Source organism: Trachinotus anak, unplaced genomic scaffold (genome assembly GCF_046630095.1).
Source record: "Trachinotus anak isolate AG129_WGS33_773 ecotype Australia unplaced genomic scaffold, CSIRO_AGI_Tana_v1 ptg000003l, whole genome shotgun sequence".
In the NCBI taxonomy this organism is placed as follows: domain Eukaryota; kingdom Metazoa; phylum Chordata; class Actinopteri; order Carangiformes; family Carangidae; genus Trachinotus; species Trachinotus anak.
Window position 1 is genome coordinate 8,081,406 of NW_027273854.1, and position 19,510 is coordinate 8,100,915.

Here is a 19,510-nt window from a genome sequence, read left to right on the forward strand (position 1 = left end):
GCATCGCTTCGACACACCACAGTCTAAAAACCAAAGGAAACCTATGTCCTATCCGTTTCTTGCATATTTTTAAAGCCTTATTTTGAGTCTATTTACCGTGTGTTATTCTCTCTGCCTTGATATTCGTGGGGTTGCTCCTACGAGTTGATCTGGTGTTTATTGCCTCCAGTGGCAGCAATAAGTTACTACACGTTATTATTATTATTATTATTATTATTATTAGATAAATATCAACTTGGGGATATATGAAGGATTTTATCCTCTTTTGCTTGAATGTTGTAACTATTATTAAAATATCTGACCATACATGATTTTTATATGATATTTATTCTGATAGATAATTAAAAGAACTAAGCACTGATATATTATTTGATGGAATATGGGTATATTATATAATCTGATGTGATTTGACTGACTTTATGTTCCCCCCAACCCACAAGAAATGGCAAGTCGTGGCCATGGCTGCACAGCGAGTCAGGGTCAAAATGATTTTAAGCTTGTTAAGAAATCTTTCCTGAATAACATTATACTGCGGAAGTTCAGGATGCTATTTGCCTATTATTTAAGTAATATAAAATATGTCAATATGTGATGGTCCCCGCACCAAATATCTTGTCTATAGATAGCATTTTTTTTTAAAGCTGGGCCTCTTCATAAGGTAGAAGAAATTATTAAATATGCGTGTATTCTTATTAACTAGTAACTAGTATTCATGAAACTTCATGAAACCACAAATCCCTCGAGTGGTCATCTACTGTTTCCTTTAGTCAGAACTGAGAAAGATGAACTTATAAATTAGCCATATACATACTAGTGTTAACTAGTATGCGTGTACACCTCTTAACGAACAGATAAATAAACCAACCCGCTGTAGGTAATCACGGCCCCGATGACTTTCTGTTGCGTTTGTCCGTGATGCCTTGAAAGTAAACAAAGTTAAAAAATCCTTATTGCACTTGAATGCAACACGGCACATGGATTTTGATTGGGCTGCTGAAGTCTCGGAAAAACAGGTTACGCCATATTGTCCCTTTCCGAGGAGTGTGCTACATTTCTGCAAAAATGACAAAATAGTAGGTGTCAGCTTATTTAAAAATATCCCCATAGCGGTTCTGATAACATGCTTCCTTGCAACACAGTCAGGTGTTTAGTATTAGCCGGTAACAAGTGGATTCAACTGCCGTGGCTAGCTGTTAGCTTAAATCCGTTAGCGCAGATCTGTTAGCCGGTGATGCGAGTGGAGCGGCTCTGTGACGCTGTGCTGCCCCTCTTCACGCTCTTTACCTGTTTCCACTCAAGTATTTATTTTACAGGCTTACTTTAACTACGGTAGACGCTAAGATGGCACACACTGGGGCACTGGAAGACGCATCCATGGAGGATTGCTCTACCAAGCAGGGGTCTAGTGTCTGCCTGCGGAGTCGACCGTCCTCCAGCGAGAGAGACGGTCAGGTACGGGCTGTCAAAGCCGCTCTTCAGTCTAGGCTGGGGCCCTACGAGCCCGTCCTGACCTATCTACAGTCCGTCCTGGTGTGGGAGAGACCCTTGCAGTGTGTGCTTCTCTACACTGTGGTCAACGTTGTATTCTGGTGAGTTTCAGCTAATGATAGTCAAAACTTTGAGTATTTTGATGGCAGGCTTGTTCCGTTTCCCGAGACCGTGTTATAGCAACCTACATTCAAACAACACAGAGATTGTTCAGTCGTTAGGCGAAAGCCAACGTGACTGAGAGCAGCTGGTCCCTCTACACAATGCAAATGTTTCACCTGTCAATTCAAGACAAGACAGATGGCTGGCTAGTGGCTCTATTTATACACGTACACCACAAACACCACTGCCCTAACTCTAATGTCGCTCCTGACTGAACCGGTTATCTTATTATTGAAAACAGTGTGGTGCCTGTAAAATGCGCTGTACCAATTGTCGGTGCTTGTGTGTGTGGGAGACTGAAAATTGAAGATGAATCGGCAATTTTCAGGTCCATGTGTTGTCACTGCAGAAGTAAGAGTCTCTTTTGTGTTTGTTTGTGGCATTGGTACAGTAAATGTATAAAGCACATGTCATTGAATAGCAGTCTATTCATGTCTCTGTTTTGTCGTGTGTAATTGGCAGTTATGATAAACGGAGCAATATTAGAATTAGAAGTACCATATTGTAAAATGCATAAGTAAAATGTAATAGTATTAGCAGCAAAATATAAATAAAGTATCTAAAGTAGAAGTAATGTAATAATAAAGTGATGCAAAATGGCTCCATTTAGAGTGCTGCATTATCTTTTTGAAATATTGTTTGTGATACTTTTAACATTGTCAAAGTGCCAGTACATTTTAACAACCTTTAGTACTGTTTGTAGTATAATCCATATTGTATTTTATAATCTCATCATATATTTACAGGTAAATCTGAAAAGTAACTTGTAACTTTAGCTGTAAAATAAATGTACTAAAGTAAAAAGTACAATATTTAGGTCTGAAATGACATACAAGTATAAAGAAGCATGAAATCAAAATGTTTAACTGAAGTACAAGTACCTCAAAAGTACTTAAGCACCATATTTGAGTAAATGCACTTAGTTACATTTCACTTACTAGTGATTTTATTCACTCAGCTGTAATATTAGGTCAGGTCTAAACTTAGAAAGTACTTCAAAAAGAAAATTCTCTGTATATCAACTTAAGAAATCAACAGAAGAAAGAAAGGAGTAGGTCTGGGGAAAGTTTTGGCTAAATTAGGTGACTTTAATATTCTTATATGATAACCATCACTGACCTGGGTCACAGAAGAGGGAAAGCCAGGCTGGCCAGCCTCCTCAGGCATTCAGCCTTTATTCGATTAGACCACTGGGCATGTTAAGCCATTCATTCTGTCTCCCTTTTACTTGTGCTTCAGCAAACGCTAAGTGTTGCAGGCTAGTTTTTGCCCATAGTGATGCATTCATATCCCGAAGTGAATGATGAGGGGATGGGGAGGCAATATGGTCAACTTTTTGGACAGTAGGCCATTGAGGTTGTCCTTATTTTTACTCTTAAAGCACAACCCATTTTAAACAGACAGGAGTGGAAAATGAGCACAGTACAATAAAATCCAATACCACCATAGGGTTTTTGTATAGTGTTGTAGTACAAGGGTTCATATTGTTGTATGTATAGGGCTAGTTCCGCACAGACCTTTGTTTTTTATCGTTTATTTTTTAACTAACTGTAGCTACTAATTGCACTGCTACCCCAAATAATATTACACTTGCCAACAAATTCTTTGTTAGGTTAATCTCTAACTGCTGATTGGTAGAATCTTGTAACATTGTTGTGGTCAACAAATTTTGAAGTCTTGTGATCAGAAACTGGAGTAACACTTAGGGACTTTTGTTAAAGACCCTGGCAGGGAAATCAAGTTGTGTGAAAATGGACAACACCTGAAACGACATCCGTGATATCACAATTTAGATGTAAATCCTGCTGCTTTTCAATTGATAGTGATAGTGAAAGTGATTCAGTTATTCATTTTATCTATATTACAGCAGTGCTGACAGTTTTCAAGAAGAAAATGTAATATTCTTATCCAGTTTTGTTACCATCTTTCTTCATCTTTCTCAGTTCTGACTAAAGGAAACAGTAGATGATCACTCGAGGGATTTGTGGTTTCATGAAGTTTCATGAATGCTCTAAGTTGTTGAATTATATAACTTATTTATTGTTTACTCCTGGGGTAACAGGCATGGGATGTACTGTCTGTTCATGTGTTTTATTCCCCTCTAGGTTCTTCGCCCTGACCTCACTGCGCCTGCTGTTTCTGCTGGCTTCTGGTCTGGCTGTGGTTGTCTGTGCTGATACCTGGAGAAACAAGATCTGGCCAGAAATTAGAGGTGCTACAAGTTCCCTCAATGGGGGTCTTTATATTTTTCAGTCTGACATGTTCTGTTTTTTTTCCCTTTACTTTACCCCTGGAGTGCCTTAGGTTTCTTGTGTTTCTTGTACCTAAGATCATTCCCCAGTTTTCTGTAATTGCAACAAATGAACCTCTGTTATCAGAACAGATAGGTCATCAGGCAGCAGCCCTGCACCATGGACTTTGCAAGTGATGTGTATTACACATGGAGCAGTTAAACTCACTTATCTGTTTTTGAACTTGAATGTTTTCAGTCCTCAGGAGAATGAAGATGAAAGAGAGAACACAAGCTAACGTGTGCATAATATGTTTGAACTACTTTTTCTATACTGTGCTCTCAGTTCATATTAATATATAGTGTACACTGTGGTATGTTATGTTTCTTAAAGTGATGGATGTTCTTTCTCTGTCCACAGTCAGAAAGCTGGATGAATCAGAAAATGAGAGGTTTGTTTCTTTAGCCGTAAGTTTGTGTTGACTGTGACCACCAGCAGGTGCTTGGACAGCATTAATGATATAATAAGACAGTGGATAAAAGTGTTCATAGTATTGTCTGTTTGTCTAGCTGGGGTCTGGTGCAGCCTGGCATCCTCAGTGTGCCTGAACTGTGCCACCATATCGCTGAGGCCTGGGTCAGCGGAGCAGTTCTCACATCCAGAATGCTGCAGTACAAACGACAAAACCCTGGAAAGGTGAGGACCATACATGATATATTAAAAACAAAAGATATCTAGAATAATTAAATGAAAACACACCTTTTAAATCACAGATTTAATGTCCCTTTGCCTATGCTGATGCCTGTGGTCATAATCGTCATTACATGATTCTGCAAATTAGTAATGCGACCGGTTTTACTAGTAAACGGGATAAATGCACCATAGTCAACATGTATTAAAGGTGCTGACTTCATTCCCTGTGTGTTTTGTTGCTCTGCCAGTTTTGCATCCTGATCTGTGGAGTGTTCACCTGTTTGGCTGTCACTGGGCGCTACATTCCTGGATTGGTGCTCTCCTACTCTGCTGGTGAGTCCCAGTAGTTTCACCAGCCCCAGTCCCCTTCACAAGACCACAGTGACAGGAAAACTCAGCCTGACTGGCTCTTTTAAAAAATGCATGGGTGGTGAAACCAGATCTGTGGTGCCCCAATACCAAGGCCTAGTCTGTGAGGTGATTAAAGCCAGGATGAGACACAGGGGGCAGGAGTGAAGGAGAGACGGGAGCCAGGCAGAGAGCTAAGGAGGTCAGGTCTGAGACCGGGCTAATCTCCTACCCTCCAACAGCGTAGGCTGCAGAGCTGCGAAGTTAAGACCTGCCAAGGCCCTCTACTCTGATGTCTAAAACAATCCACAGGAGCTTGTACTCTACATGTTAACTCCCTGCTGCTTCCTCGGTATCTCTACTGCGCAGCCAGTGACAGTATCTACAGTGAGCAGAGTACTAGATACTGATCTATACAGAATCCTTTTCTTATCACATAGACTAAACACAACAAAGCAACCGTTTTCTCCACTGACTAGTGTTTTTGCCCTTTTCCTCTAGTGTTAGCTACTCTCCTGGCCCCTCTGGCAGCCTATCACAGGGTTTTTCAGCATGTTTGTGTGAAGCTGGAGCCGGTCCTGCAGCGGCTGGACTTCAGCGTTCGTGGATACATGATGTCAAATCCTATTGATAATCAGTGTAAGTAGTACATCAGATTGTGTTTCTTCTGCATCATGATCTGACACTGGAAATGAAATTACAACATTACATCACATTAAGATGGTGCTTGTTTTGAATGTAACTTTTCTCACCAGGCTTCTCATTTTTATCCTGCAGTCACCAGTGTTGACCCATCTCCTCCATCTTAATATGACTTTCTCCACTGAGTAATAATCTTTTGTCGTCTGTTTGCTTGTCGTTCTGCTCGGCAGTCCTGCGGAAGTCTATCCGTGGTGCATCCTCAGGGGAAGCTAGTGACAGTGAGGAGGAGTTGGCTGCTTTCTGCCCAACAGTAAGTCTGTTTAAAGTCTTTCAGTGTTTCACTTAGGCTGTCACTAACTTTTGATGTTTGTGAACATGGTCCTCTTATTTTCTACATTGTTACTAAAATTAACTTGTAGTTGAGCCTGGCTTACATTGGGTTTATATTTCATAATATAATATCTGAAATGGGTTTGTTATTATGGGTTTTGTTTTTACTGAGAATTAAAAAAAGATCCACGCCTCTACAAGATTCTTTTCTCTCATTGTTTCTCTCACATAGTTGGTGTGTTAACATGCTGCACTTTTGGCTCCCTAAATCTAATGTTTACTTGTGCACTGTGTCATGATGTGAGTGTGTAGAGACATGTCTAGCTTGTCGACTTAAAATGCCATAATGGTTAACGCCTGTTTTCTGTTAATGTAGCGTCAACACCTGTGCCACATTGTTTATTCTATGAGAAAACGGGTGGTTGGGAACTTCAGGCAACTTAAAACAGACACGCTGTCTGTGGAAAACTGTGGAGACCACATACCTATAGCTTTGTATTTTATCACAGTGTTATTTACAGTAGCACATCTAAGCTACTTCCTGCTGAGGTTAGGGACTTCACATGAGTACTGTGTCGTGTGTGTGTGTGTGTGTGTGTGTGTGTGTGTGTGTGTGTGTGTGTGTGTGGAACACAGAAATCTTTTATGGCAGAGCAGAGTGAAAGTTTTTGCCTACAATTTGACTAATGTCTTAAAAAAAAAAAAACCAAACATAGCACACAACCTAAAAATATTTAACCTTTTAAATCTCTTGTCTCTCATAGTTTGATGATGCTGTTGTTGCGAAGGAACTCGCTTTAACAGACTCTGAGCACTCTGATGCTGAAGTGTCCTACACTGACAATGGAACATTTAACCTGTCGCGCGGCCAGACCCCACTCACAGAGGGCTCTGAGGGTAAGTGTGCAGGTTTTTTCCTTTTTTATCACTTGTTATACTGGTTTGTTTTTGTCACTGATCTTGTTCCTGTCTGTGTTTTGGTCAGACCTTGACAGACACAGTGATGCTGAGGAATCCTTTGCTCAAGACCTCCCGGATTTCCCCTCCATAAACCCTGATGCCACCCTGATGGATGATGATGATGACACAAGCATTGGGCTACCTAGTCTGGGTCCATCTGGACTAGCTAGTCATCGAGCTTCAGTGCTGGATGTGGATGCTCATCTGGATTCCGACCAGGATGATCTGGATGCAGAACTCTCTCTCAGTGGCCTGCCACCTGCCTCTGATTTCACTGGAGACTTGGCCGGAGTCATCGCCAGCAACATGATCCAGGCAGCGTTGGCCGGGGCATTGCAGCCTCGGCCTCCTGCTACCCACCGCAGAGAAGGCCCTCCAAAGGCCAGAGCCCACCGAAGCTACCGCAAGCAGTCCAGCTCTGAGCTGGACACAGACTTGGACGGAGAGGACTTTGAAATGCTGGATCAGTCTGAACTGAACCAGATGGATCCCCTTGGAGGAGGAGGGGGTCCTAGACGGGGAGAAAGCCAGGGTTCTAACTTCTTATCTAGCCTGCTGGGTAAACCACAGTAAGGTGTGTGTGTGTGTGTGTGTGTATATGTATGTGTGTGTGTATACACACATGTTGATGAGCTGTGAATGTGTGTTATGAAAGTGTGAAAGATGATTTTAGGTTCCAGCAGCCCTGCTTCTGATTGGCATCAGTTTATCACTGTGAAGTATTTTATTTTTTCTATCTTTTCAAACTCTTTCTCCCCTACTTTTAAACCCTGATCATCCAGAAGACTTTTTACTTTGTAGGCTGAGCAATAGGATAATGCAGCAACAAAAATAAAACGCATTCAGACATTAAAAAACCAGCATTACTTGAGCCTTGTTGCAGTCTTGTAACTTCATGCACCCATTAGTTAGAAGGGTACCTGTTAGTGAGTATAAATGAAGAACAACAGTGCCCATAAAATCTTTTATACCAGGAGGTGTAGACATACAGGGCTATTTAACATGGGACCAAATATGACATTCCTGTTGGTTGAGCTGAGCCATGTTGCTTTGATAATGCCATTATGGAATAGCATTTTATGTTTTAAGTTTCCCTAGTGAGTGGAAGTGTAGCGGAAATGGATAATTCAGACCCCACTTTCCATCACATTTTGTCAAAGAAACAGCAGCGTGTGTGGCTGTTGATGTTTGTTCTCTGCTGTCTTCAAGTGACACATGGCTATAATCTGTTAGAAGATTATTTATTTGATATTACAGATGTACAGAGGTGGATTTACATTGTTGTCAGCAGTTGAGGATTTGGACAGTGATTCTCTTCTATCATGAAGATGAATAATATTTGGATAAAAGTTTCAGTTACTTTTCTGTGTGATTTTCTTTACTTTCTTCCTTTTCTGCTGACTAACACGAGACATATTCATACATTATTAGGAGCTTATTTTATTTTCTCGAAAGCATGTCACATTACAGTCTTAAGACATCCGACCCGGAGGAGCATTTGATGTTAAGTTTGTTGTTCATTGTAATTTTGAACTTGTGCCCCAGGGTGAGATAGGTTTCTTTTTCCTGAATAAGTTCAGAATATTTTTCATTTTCCCGCCCTTTATTGCAGCTTAATAACATATTTTGTCCATGTTTAATACCTTGAATGATCCCTCAGCTTTGTGTGTATTCTTTTTCACAAATAGTATTTGGAAAAAATGTCTTATCTTTTATCATCTTTGTATTTCATGTAATTGACAGTCATGCTGAACATTTTAATAGAAAAATCAGTCCTACCGTTCATGGATCTTTTTACTATTTCAAAGGGGAAACGTTTACATCAAAATTGGGTATAAAGAGTTATGTCCCTTATTTTAAAGTGTAAGTGGCTTTGTGTGCTGGTCAGCCTGATTTCCTCTTGATCAACACACCATGTCAGTATGTCATCATTTTAGAGTGGAAATGGCACTTAAAACGAAAATAAGCCACAGTTGAGATTTATTGAATTTATATGTCAAAGAGTCTAAAAATGCTGGGTTTTAAATAGAGGAAGAACACGTTGCTCGCTTTCATTGTGTTATTTTGAGAAGAAAATCATAGCTGTGAGAGATTTAGCACAGTAGAAAAAAAACAGCTGGATGCAGACTCATGGAGGTGACAGAAAAAATTTGCACTTACAGCAAAATGCTGGCATTTTGAGATTAAAGAGGAAGAACAGGAGAGGTTAACATCAGTTTGTTAGACCACCTCAGTCAAATAGAAAGTTTCTCAGTGCTGCTCCATGAAGAGTCAGTTCCTCAGTATGAGTGATCTGCTGTCAGTTTGATAAAGTAATGTGCATAGAAGTGTATTTTCTTCTCTGTAACTGGTTTTCATATGTTTTGATGTGCAAATCATATTGAATAAAATGTTTGCCATTATGTCTGTCTCTGGTAAAATGTGTACTGTGATCTCAGATAACAGATAAAGCTCTTTAGATTCTTCCAAAGCATCCAATTTAAGACTAAAATCACAAAGTCTTTGTAATAAAGGCCCTGGAACTTTGGAACAACCTCACTGATAAATAATTAAACACAATTTAGTTTTACTTTTGACCTCAGTCCTGTCTTGTTTGAATCACAGCTGTGGACTACTGAGCAAATTTAATGGACTAACTCAAACACTCAGTGGGTATCATTGGTCCAGATCCTTTCATTTGAGAATAAAACAAATCTGTCTTAAAATGGCTTATTCATATTCTTAATGGCGCATCCACCCATGTGGTCCCACATACAAAACCTGTAAGATCTGTCTTTTTCTCTTTTCCCATGCAACAGTACTAACAAGTATGCTTTATTATTATGACGATGATATTTGTTTGTATCTTATTACCAACTCGATTATGTATGCATTATTTTCCAAATTATTTATAAATATCGTAATGTATAATGAATTATAATATTTAAGCATCGATCCTGAGTTGACTGGCGCTGAGAGCAGCCGAAACCAAAGAGCTCTCACTCGGCTCTTCTTCCTGGATATCGTAAACCTCATGAGAAAGTAGGACTGAGTCAACGTTATCAACAAATGTTAGGGGCAGATTAACATTTTAACGTCGCTTGAGGTTGCTGTCGCCATGCATGAATAAAGAAGTAACCTTTAATCCACATTTTTAATGAATGACTGAATGCGCGGAGAGCTCATGCGCCATAGTTTATCCGGAGGAGTTATTTCAACTTGTGTGATGCATCTGAACACATAAACGATCTTTTTCGTGACGCATATTTCGCGCGAAACTCGGTTTGGGAAAGCTAAAGTGAAAGTGGACTAGCTAGAAATGAGTAAAAAAGACAACGGTAAGTCAGAAGTTAGCGTAATGGCAGCATGTTTTTGACTGTAGCTAGCTAGCTGGCGTGTGTGACACTCGTATCGACCGAGCGGTGTCCGTTAGATGTCGCGTATAACACGTTTGACAGCTTAGCTAAGAAGCTATAAGCTAACGGTAGCTACATAGCCTAACAGCCACATAAGCTAACTGGCGTTAGAGCTCCCAAAATCATCTGATGTTACTCCAAATACGCCCACTTTAACACACGAAGACAATCTAAAATACATGCTATTTATGTTATGCGTTTGTAGAAGATAACTAGCTTTTTTTTTTTTTTTTTTTTTTTTTTAACCAATCAAACAAAACAAAGCACTCAGTTGGCAGTTTATTAGGTACACCTAGCGAAAACCCAGCAGTCCTGCAATAAATCGTCTTTCATCAAGATTATAATGTTCAGTTTTTGAGATTTGACAACTTTGACAGTTTAGAGGCTGCAGTTCGTGGTGCAGTTAACGTGTATTATGTTAATCAGAAAGGTGTTGCGGTTGTTTTGTCTACATTTCGATCAATGAGCGAAGGCTGAATAACAGTATTAGTTGAATCATCCCCTCTAAAAACAAGTTCAACAACAACTGAACATTATAACTTTAACGAAGGAGGATTTATTGCAGGACAGCTGTAGTTTTAGCTAGGTCTTCCAAATAAACTGCCACCTGTGTATGACAGATAATAATGAAAGACACTGTCTAGCTACGTTGAAGTCCAATTTGTGAATGTTTGTGCTCATATGATCAGATTGTCCCGCTGTCATCCACAGGTGCGTCTTTCATCCTTGCCTATCTGAATGAGAAGAACCGGCCCTACAGCGCCCAGGATGTCTTCTGTAATTTACAAAAGCAGCATGGATTGGGCAAAACTGTAAGTTAGAGACTTAATCCACTACATCCAATGGTGTGTGTATCTAAAAATGAATGAATAAATGTATGTTTTTGATTTACCAGGCAGTGGTCAAAGCCATGGAGCTGCTGGCTGCAGAGGGCAAGATAAAGGAAAAAACATACGGCAAGCAAAAGATTTATTTTGCAGACCAGGTTAGTCTGTTCATCAGTGGGACATGTGGTGCTGAAAGTGACATACGTTCAAACTGTTATTTATAATAATCTTGTATGTTTAAGTTGAAACCGAGTACTGACTGACTGCTAACCGTCCCTGCAGGCTCAGTTCAAAGATGTAAATGATGCAGACCTGAAGGCGATGGACCGTCAGATCTCAGAGCTCAGTGCAGAGGCACAGTCCCTCACACAGAGCTGCAGACAGCTAGATGCAGGTGGAGTCTCCATACAGAGCATGGTTTGTTTCCTTAGAGCCTAGAGCATCTTGCACTATTTTAGGCCACAACATGTTGCTGTTTGATACACAAGTGAGTGAGTAAGTGGTTTTGCATGAGTCTGAACTTAAAGGACCGTGTTTTTGTTGAACTACATTTCTTTATAAGGAGATGTTGTGTCACCTCGTATTAAATCCGTGATTACAGAGCTGAAGGAGCTAAACAGCTCCCTGACAACAGAGGAAATGATGTCAGAGATACAAGAGCTGAAAGATGAGTGTTCTGGGCACAGAGCGCATCTGGAGAAGATCAAGTCGGCCACAAATCACGTCACACCTGAAGAGAAAGAGAAGGTGTGGAGTGTATTTATGTTTTCTAGCACAGCTTCTTAGAAACCAAGTGAAGATACTGCTGCTATTTCTTCCCCTGTTTACTGTACAGTCAACTTATTTGAATTTACAGGTTTACAAAGAGCGGACTGTTTACGTCAAAGAGTGGAAGAAGAGGAAGAGATTGGTAATGTATACAGGGACAGAAGTGGTTGATTCATAGAATTGTCCATCGACAAAACTTGAGTCAACTCTTTTGATAGAATCACAATAGTTTCAAGACATAAGTTGTTGCAACTAAATCTTTAAACTTCATTGTGTGTCCTTTCTCTCAGGCTTCAGACATGATAAATGCAATCTTGGAGGGATATCCTAAGAGCAAAAAGGAGTTCCTGGTAAGTGAAAGCAGCTCATGAACTTCAATTTCCAAAACCTAAACTTTATGACACCTGTGCATGTTTTGCTTGTGTGCCAGTTTTCTGTTCACAGTACAAATTAATAATATATCTGGTGCTGCTCTTACAGGATGAAGTTGGAGTCGAGACTGATGAGGATTGTAAAGTGGTTGTTCCCAGTACTTGAAAGAACAAGAAAAGGCTTGTTCAGCTACTTGAGCAATGTAAGCCTCTGCAGTGCTTCGCTAAGGAGATAGATAACACATCAGAGCAGTCTGAGCCACAGAATATTACTTTATTTATAGCCTTTCTTTTCGACAAATCTTTAATAAAAGTTGAATGGAAAACAACTTTTGTAATTTAAAGTATATTTGTACAAAAATAGGTTTGTCTTTTTTGAGTCACTAACACTACAAAAACCCTCATAGGCAACATTGTTTAATTTTTCCCTTTTTCAAGCCATAAAACCAGTCCTGAGCCTACGATGAAAATGTCAACAAATTTATTATAGTTTTAACAGGTTTACATTCCTTGTTGTTCTTATTACATGTTTAAATCCATTTTGCTGCCATGTTTTTGAAATCTAAAAAAAAAAAAAAAAAATACTTGCATAAAGCATGGACTGTTATTCATGACCTTAAGGTATTATGGTTGTCTCATTCCACCTCTTTTGCATTAATCTCCCTTTTTTACTGTTTATTAACTCAGTATTGTGGCCACACAATTAAGTTATTATGACAGCAACCTTTGCTGAAGTTTCAAACTGAAATTCTCCAACAAAACAGCCAAACTCATCTCTTTTTGAGTTTCTAAAAACACATAAGAGGTTTCACAGATTCATTGGCTGGAAATAATGAGACCAGTTCCCAGCTACACAATTTGTCCTTTTCTGCTGTTGTCCTGCTGCTTTATTTCCAAACATTTTGGACAGGTTTAAAGGACCAGTGTGTAGGATGTAGGCAGAAATTGAATATTATATTTTATGTTTTCTGTAGTGTATAATAACCTGAAACTATGAATAGTTGTGTTTCTTCCACAGAGCCTGCCATGTTTCCACAATAGCCCAGAACAGACAAACCAAACGCTGGCTCTAGAGAGGGCCCTTTGTGTTTTTACATTACCTGAAGGCCACCATAGGTTCTCCTACACGCTTAGAATAGGGTGAGGGGAGAGGTATTCATTAGTTGCAATCTGAAACCTCACTGCTCCATGTCACTAAATCCTACTAACTGGTCCTCTCTGGATGGTAATATTATTATCAGCTATACCTGTAAATTTTAATGCAAACCAATACAACAGTTCTGCCATAAATTCTACCATCAAAGAAAGCACCACTTCAAACTGCCATCTGCTCTATATTAAAACTGCCTTGACATAATTACTGTTACAATGGTGCTTTATAAATAAAACTGACTTGACATCATTATTTTTGTAAAGGTACAATTCCTGGTTTAACTGGTGCATTGGACTGCATTAGATTTCAAAGGGAAACCTGTCAAAGTGTGAATGACTTTTGAACTATCAAAAGAAAATGGTTTAATCGATAAGACAAGGTCAAAAATCTGTGTTTCCCTGTGATTAAAGCAACAATAGTAAAGCTACTTTATGGAAACAAAACTGTCAAAGCCGTCAAGAAAATGAGATTTATGTCATCTCACCTATTTAAAAAACACCTGTTTTCATTCAGTACAGGTTGAATGTAAATCTGTTCAGGATCTCTCCAGGAACCAGTGTCTGGTGTAGAGTCCTTAACAGTCACAACATTTTCATCACAGTGATGCTGAGTGCCAGACCCTTTTCTAATGAACTGTCACTGATCACAAACGCCACTGACAACTAAAGCAAACAGCATTTATCAGGTTGGCATTAAACCACTGAAGTTTTGACTTGAGAAGAAAGCTGCAATCTGACAGGCTCATCAAAATCAACTCTTTATATTTCACATCATCTTCTAAATAAACACGACATGGATTACTGCAACTGAATAACTGCTTGTGTATAAACTGAATCTCTTCACAATGTGCGTTGTAGCACATTTACGGTCAATTACAGTCAAAGTCATTATAAACAAAGATTCATAGATTTTCGACCTGGATGCCTGTCATGATTTCAGCATCTTTGTTGGCTTATCACAGCTGCTTCAAACACCTCAGTTTGTCTCAATAAAGCTAAAAGAGTCTTATGATAAAATGCTGACGCACCGCAGAGCGTGCTCCTGATAGCACAGCGAGTGACAGTTACCCTGCAGTACCCTGCAGTAGAATAGGAGTGGAGTATTTTCTATTGTCTGCTATGGTTTAGGAGTGGTATGGCTGACTCACAATGAGTGTGTGCGCTCAAGCTGAGAGGAGCCCTTTGGTTCAACATTAAGCTACAAACTTGTGCTTGATGTGACAAAGGGGAATACCGTCAATTCACTCAATCTGTGATGAGAGTCTTGCTGATGAAACCTCCCACCGGTTATTTATCTCCAAAGGGGCAACGCCGGTTACTGCAGACACTGACTACAAGATGCAAGCTACCATCTTGCCTGACACGTCTAACATATACATTCATTTGCAAACTACTTTTTTCAATTTCAGAGGCTGAAACATATCCAGCTATGTATGTATGTACACTTGCAATCAGGAAGAGACCAGAACATGATCATCAACATAAACCTGCTCAATCCAATGCAATTTTTCATCTCTGCCCGTAGTGTGGGTTGAGGTAATCCGACTGCAGCCAGGGAGTCACGGATGAGCTGAATTGAGTGTAAATACTGTGATTTAGCCTGAGGTTTTTACTCCATCCTGAGAGGCCAGAGCAAGCCCAAAGTCTGGGAGTTCAGTCCAGAGGTTTCATTCGATCAGTAAAGCTGACCACTGAGCTGCTGGAGCACTCCGACGACAAACTCCCTCAGCGTCTAGGAAAGAACAGGAGAAGCTCAAAAACTGTAATTATCTCAACATTAACAAAGGAGCGTTCATGATTATTGCTGTATTTGATCTGCTGTCTGCAAAGCACGACCATGACTTCTTACCTGTGGTTTGCAGTGCTCCTCAATCCAGCTGAAAACACAGGCGGAGAGTTCTTGGAAGCTGTTCACTGACACAGAGTTGCTGAAAGACTGGAACAGGGAGTCCATGATGCTCTGAAAGATGTTGAACTTGACCTGGTCGGACACCTGATCTCCTTGCTGTGGGTTGTCCTGGTGGGCCTTCACTATGTGCTCATAGTTCCTATTAAAAAACACAATCCCTGTTGACTTGTATCACAAAATACATGACTTAATTATTGGCAATGGCTGTTAAATATAGAAGATTAATTGTTTCCATACACTAGAGGGAATGATTTTTGTTTAATAGTATTGCAATAAAAATCTTGCTGCAGCGATAAAAGCCGCAAGTCGAGGATATTTCCTTCCATGTTTTAGATCGGATAAGAACGTTACGTAATGCTGTGTATGTGCTACTGTCGAAGTATTTCTAACTCATGATTTTCCTCTTTTTGTCCATTTCTTTTAAAATCCAACTTTTCATCTGTCTGCGGATGTAGAAAAATCATGACTTTGGAATGCAAATAAGGCAAATATCTTTTCAGGATTTCAAAGTTTGTGAGCTGCTTTCTCACGTTTTCATGATCTTCAATGCCATCACTTCTTTCCTTAGTACAGAAACTTCCTCCTCTTGCTTCTTCTTTTCTTTATGAAGAAAATGGATGTAGTCAATTGCTGAAAAAACAATATAAAGAAGTGCATCAGTCAGGGATTTCTTCATTGCACACAGAGTGAAGTACTTAGGCAAATTTCCATCTGCCTAAAGGTGTTGTCCCTCCAAAAACATTTACCAAATACTGAAAGTTTTCTATTTCCTCTTTTTTCTCTATTAAACAAACCCAAGAAAGTGTAGACATCCTCTGTGCCGCGGGATATTTTTCTCCAACATCTTCCTATTGAATGAGTGAGCTGAACATATGCTAATTTATATTTATGTATGGCCATTTTTGCTTGCCTTTTGTAATGTGAGCTTGTGAGACTGCATCGGTAACTGGGGGCTATAAGGAGCATAAATGTAGATTTGTGTTATGTGACTCAAGATTTTGTGGCAGGCACCACCCTTTTGGAAAAGTATTTGATAGTAACGCTTATTTGAAAGTTGCTGCCCTAAATACATTTATGACAGATCAAAAGCTAGCTGGCCTGATAGACTGCCTAAACCCCCACTGAGCATTGCCCTTGTTTGTCCTGTTTTACAGAGCATTAAGAGCTGGACTAAAGTACTTCTTTAATCACAGATCCACTGTTTGATCTAGGGCACCAAAACACAATAGTTCCATCAGCTTCATGGGTGACCTATAAGTTTCCATCCAATAAACCAACATCACAACTTACTTTTCTGTAGAATAGTAGCCTTGCTGATCTTCTGTGCTCCCACTGCAAATTCAGACTGCTGCTGGCAGGTTGGCACTATTGACTGGAGGTCATCATAGCCTTTCTAAAGTTCAAAATAAGAAGGTTTTTAATAACTACTGAGGTTCATCTGTGGTAAGTCACAGAACCCCACTGCTATGTACTGTAGCCTTACCTTGATAGCGTCCCTTCGCTTCTGCTCAGCCTGTGTGTGCGCTTGTCTCCGTCGATCTTTATACTCGTCCTTATACGACGTCTCACGCCTGTAGTCACTGTCTTCATCATCTATTCAAGAATATATTAACACTCAGGTAACTGACATACTGACAAATGATAAAATGTCACATTTTAAAAGTTGGTCTAAAACAGTAACAACATTATTGAATGTGGGCTTTTTAGTTTCCCAGAAAGACAGTTAATCTAAAAGTCTAATGAGAAGATTTATCTTGCCAACACTGGACCATTTTTCATCTCAACAGGATACATGTAGAGAAACTGATTCATGTTTCAGTCAAGTATATATTCAGTCATATTGATTCTGGTAATACACTTTAAACTAGCCTATGGAAAATACTTATCAGCAGGCAGCAACTGATACAAAATTCTACTGGGTGAACAAGCAAAAATACTTGCAAAGAGGGAAAAACCCTTTGTCGCTTATGCATTGCAGACTTTAATGCATAAAACATATAAAGCCCTGTTGACACAATCTGAATAAAGGCTATAAAAACAGAACAGTTTTGCCCTGCAGTTTATTGAACACCAAGTTCTCTGCTATCATTATATCTTTTATATCCTATTAGAGCGCCTACGTGCCCTATGATGCTCTACTACATTTGACCAAGTCCCGTAAGACGTGTAATAAGCAGCAGAACAGGTTTTTCCTTTCATAAGTAGCAGGAAGCAAAATAAAACAAAGCAGGGTCTATGTCCATTTTACAATGTCCTTTTACTTTTACTGAAAAGTGATATACAAATGACCTAATTATAATTATTTTAGGCACTAAACTTTAAAATGTGTAACAGTACATGGATTTCAAAAAAATCACTCAGTGTGAGGTGCAGTCAAGGATCACAATCTAAATTTAGAATATATTCTCTCTTAAAAATGTCAAAGAATGTCAGATCTCCGCTGTTACCACCACAATACCTGTGTTTGGTACTGAAGAGGCACTTGTCGAGCCGATGCTGTTGGCCCTGGACACAACGGTACCTTTTCTAGCAGTTTCAGTGAAGAAACCTACAGAGAAAGACAGCAGACATCAAAGATCTTTCACTGCAAGACCAGAAATAGATTGACATGCTAATATCAGCAACCAGAAACACAAGGTCATCCTCACATAGTCTAAATATCAAATAATATGACAAACAACTGGATATGAACTGACTCAATACTCACTATGGTCAAAGCCACTGTCGCTGAAAGCACCGTCTGTCTGCCGTGCCATCACCAGACAGCAGAAGATGGAGAAAGGAGAAAATAGAGGCTGAGAAGCTGCAATAGCAAGGACAAAAATTGTGCTGCCCTAAATACATTGATGACAGACCAAAAACTAGCTGGCCTGATAGGCTGCTTAAACTCCCACTGAGCATTGCCCTGATTTGTCCTGTTTTGCAGAGGGTAAAGAGCTGGAGTAAATTACTTCTCCAATCACAGATCCACTGTTTAATCTAGGGCACCAAAACACAATAGTTACTTAAATTTGAGGTTCCCAATGTTGGGTTCAGTGTTCTCCAATGCAAAAAAAATATTTTCAATTTCAACATTAAGTCCTGCTACATGTTTACAGTGTTTCACTGTCTCCAACTAAATGAGGGCCACATTGATTGATTGGATGCCTGAATAAAACCTGTATCAAATGTTACACTTTGAAAGACTTTGTATGTTGACAGGTTCATTAATAGTTCTTAATAACATATCACAGACGTGTACATTTACATGACAACAGTTAAGTATAATACAGGGGCTTTTCCACATTAACTGTTGGATTAGATTGTAATGAGATACAACAAAAATGATGATTACACATGGTGGAAAGCTTCAGGAAATAGGTTCTGAGAAAACAAAAAGGAACAAATCATCTCCTGATCACAAATATAACATTTTCTGACGCTTCATCAATGTTTTCACAAGCTGACTTTGGTGAGGCTGCCAACAACACTGGCTTTATAAGCTAACTAACGACTGTACACAATTGCAACATTACGACTCTGTAATAAATCTGCACTTGACTCGCACATTGACTTTTAAAAGGAGGAAACAACCTGCAAAGACACAAGGCACCATTTCGTCCGTCTGTGCAGTGTGCCGGTGTATTTCCTGAACAAATGAATTGTAAATGGAGAACACGAGTTACCACTACAGGACGGTTTGTTTACTTAACTGGCTAGCTAACCGTGAACAAGCTAACGTTAGCTGTGGAGCTAACAAAGCCCAGCTCCTCCATAACCTCAGCAAAACGTCAGCTTTCAGACAAAACAATGTTTGCCACTCATCACTGCTGACAGGCAGCAGATCTACGACTCCAATGGACAAAAAAGTTGAGGTTAGCTGAGTTACATGAGTTACTTACTTTCCAGTGGTTTTCTGGAGACGTTGACGGGTCCGTCATTTTGGAATGCAATGCAACTAACACCCCTGCTGCCTTCAAGTCCGTCTCGTAAATTCCAGCATTGTGTTCAAAAAGTTTCGGGAAAAACTGAACTCCTTTCAAATATTCTGTGTTTGTAAAACTATTTGCATCCTTTAAGTAAAAGTAACGAATACAACTTGGGCTGCAACTAATGAGTAGTTTGCTTATTTATGATTCTGTCGATTATTTTCTCAATTATTTCCTTAGTTCGTTTAGTCTACGAAATGTCAAATGGTGAAAAACGCTCACCAGTCCAAAACTTAAAGATATTGTATGTATCATATTTGTTGATT

The 19,510-nt window shown here is 39.5% G+C and overlaps 3 protein-coding genes across 5 annotated transcripts; 2 read left to right on the forward strand and 1 right to left on the reverse strand.

Moving 5' to 3' along the window:
- The first annotated feature begins 949 nt into the window (after positions 1–949).
- Positions 950–9,256, forward strand: retreg3 (reticulophagy regulator family member 3). Of its 2 annotated transcripts, XM_071471508.1 has the most exons (10): positions 950–1,073; positions 1,314–1,589; positions 3,756–3,862; positions 4,302–4,332; positions 4,451–4,577; positions 4,823–4,907; positions 5,424–5,561; positions 5,795–5,874; positions 6,659–6,791; positions 6,880–9,256. In XM_071471508.1, the coding sequence occupies exons 2-10, from the start codon at positions 1,342–1,344 to the stop codon at positions 7,425–7,427; spliced, it is 1,497 nt and encodes a 498-aa protein (XP_071327609.1). In that variant the 5' UTR covers positions 950–1,073; positions 1,314–1,341; the 3' UTR covers positions 7,428–9,256. The 2 variants fall into 2 exon arrangements, with proteins under 2 accessions (XP_071327609.1, XP_071327599.1); XM_071471498.1 differs by having other exon boundaries at positions 980–1,589.
- Positions 9,257–10,016: 760 nt separating this feature from the next.
- psmc3ip (PSMC3 interacting protein) lies at positions 10,017–12,544 on the forward strand. The gene is made up of 8 exons (XM_071471558.1): positions 10,017–10,171; positions 10,961–11,061; positions 11,145–11,234; positions 11,359–11,470; positions 11,678–11,823; positions 11,933–11,986; positions 12,135–12,194; positions 12,325–12,544. The coding sequence occupies exons 1-8, from the start codon at positions 10,153–10,155 to the stop codon at positions 12,379–12,381; spliced, it is 639 nt and encodes a 212-aa protein (XP_071327659.1). The 5' UTR covers positions 10,017–10,152; the 3' UTR covers positions 12,382–12,544.
- Positions 12,545–12,679: 135 nt separating this feature from the next.
- mlx (MAX dimerization protein MLX) lies at positions 12,680–19,269 on the reverse strand. Of its 2 annotated transcripts, none has more exons than XM_071471535.1 (8): positions 19,158–19,269; positions 17,984–18,020; positions 17,735–17,824; positions 16,760–16,869; positions 16,567–16,669; positions 15,807–15,906; positions 15,217–15,415; positions 12,680–15,099 (listed from the first exon to the last, which is right to left on the reverse strand). In XM_071471535.1, exons 1-8 carry the CDS (start codon positions 19,194–19,196, stop codon positions 15,043–15,045), a joined length of 735 nt encoding a protein of 244 aa, XP_071327636.1. In that variant the 5' UTR covers positions 19,197–19,269; the 3' UTR covers positions 12,680–15,042. The 2 variants fall into 2 exon arrangements, with proteins under 2 accessions (XP_071327636.1, XP_071327644.1); XM_071471543.1 differs by having other exon boundaries at positions 17,984–18,079; positions 19,158–19,201.
- Positions 19,270–19,510: the final 241 nt, after the last annotated feature.

Bases quoted from the DNA above. Each gene is read 5' to 3' on its own strand.
- retreg3 (XM_071471508.1), top strand. From the start codon at position 1,342: ATGGCACACACTGGGGCACTGGAAGACGCATCCATGGAGGATTGCTCT. The intron at 1,590-3,755 runs GTGAGTTTCAGC...ATTCCCCTCTAG, and splicing joins GTGGTCAACGTTGTATTCTG to GTTCTTCGCCCTGACCTCAC. The intron at 4,908-5,423 runs GTGAGTCCCAGT...CTTTTCCTCTAG, and splicing joins GGTGCTCTCCTACTCTGCTG to TGTTAGCTACTCTCCTGGCC.
- mlx (XM_071471535.1), bottom strand. From the start codon at position 19,196: ATGACGGACCCGTCAACGTCTCCAGAAAACCACTGGAAA. The intron at 18,021-19,157 runs GTAAGTAACTCA...ATGGCACGGCAG, and splicing joins CTCCAGAAAACCACTGGAAA to ACAGACGGTGCTTTCAGCGA. The intron at 16,870-17,734 runs GTATTGTGGTGG...ATTCTTGAATAG, and splicing joins CTCTTCAGTACCAAACACAG to ATGATGAAGACAGTGACTAC.
- psmc3ip (XM_071471558.1), top strand. The intron at 11,987-12,134 runs GTAATGTATACA...CCTTTCTCTCAG, and splicing joins GGAAGAAGAGGAAGAGATTG to GCTTCAGACATGATAAATGC. The intron at 12,195-12,324 runs GTAAGTGAAAGC...CTGCTCTTACAG, and splicing joins AGAGCAAAAAGGAGTTCCTG to GATGAAGTTGGAGTCGAGAC.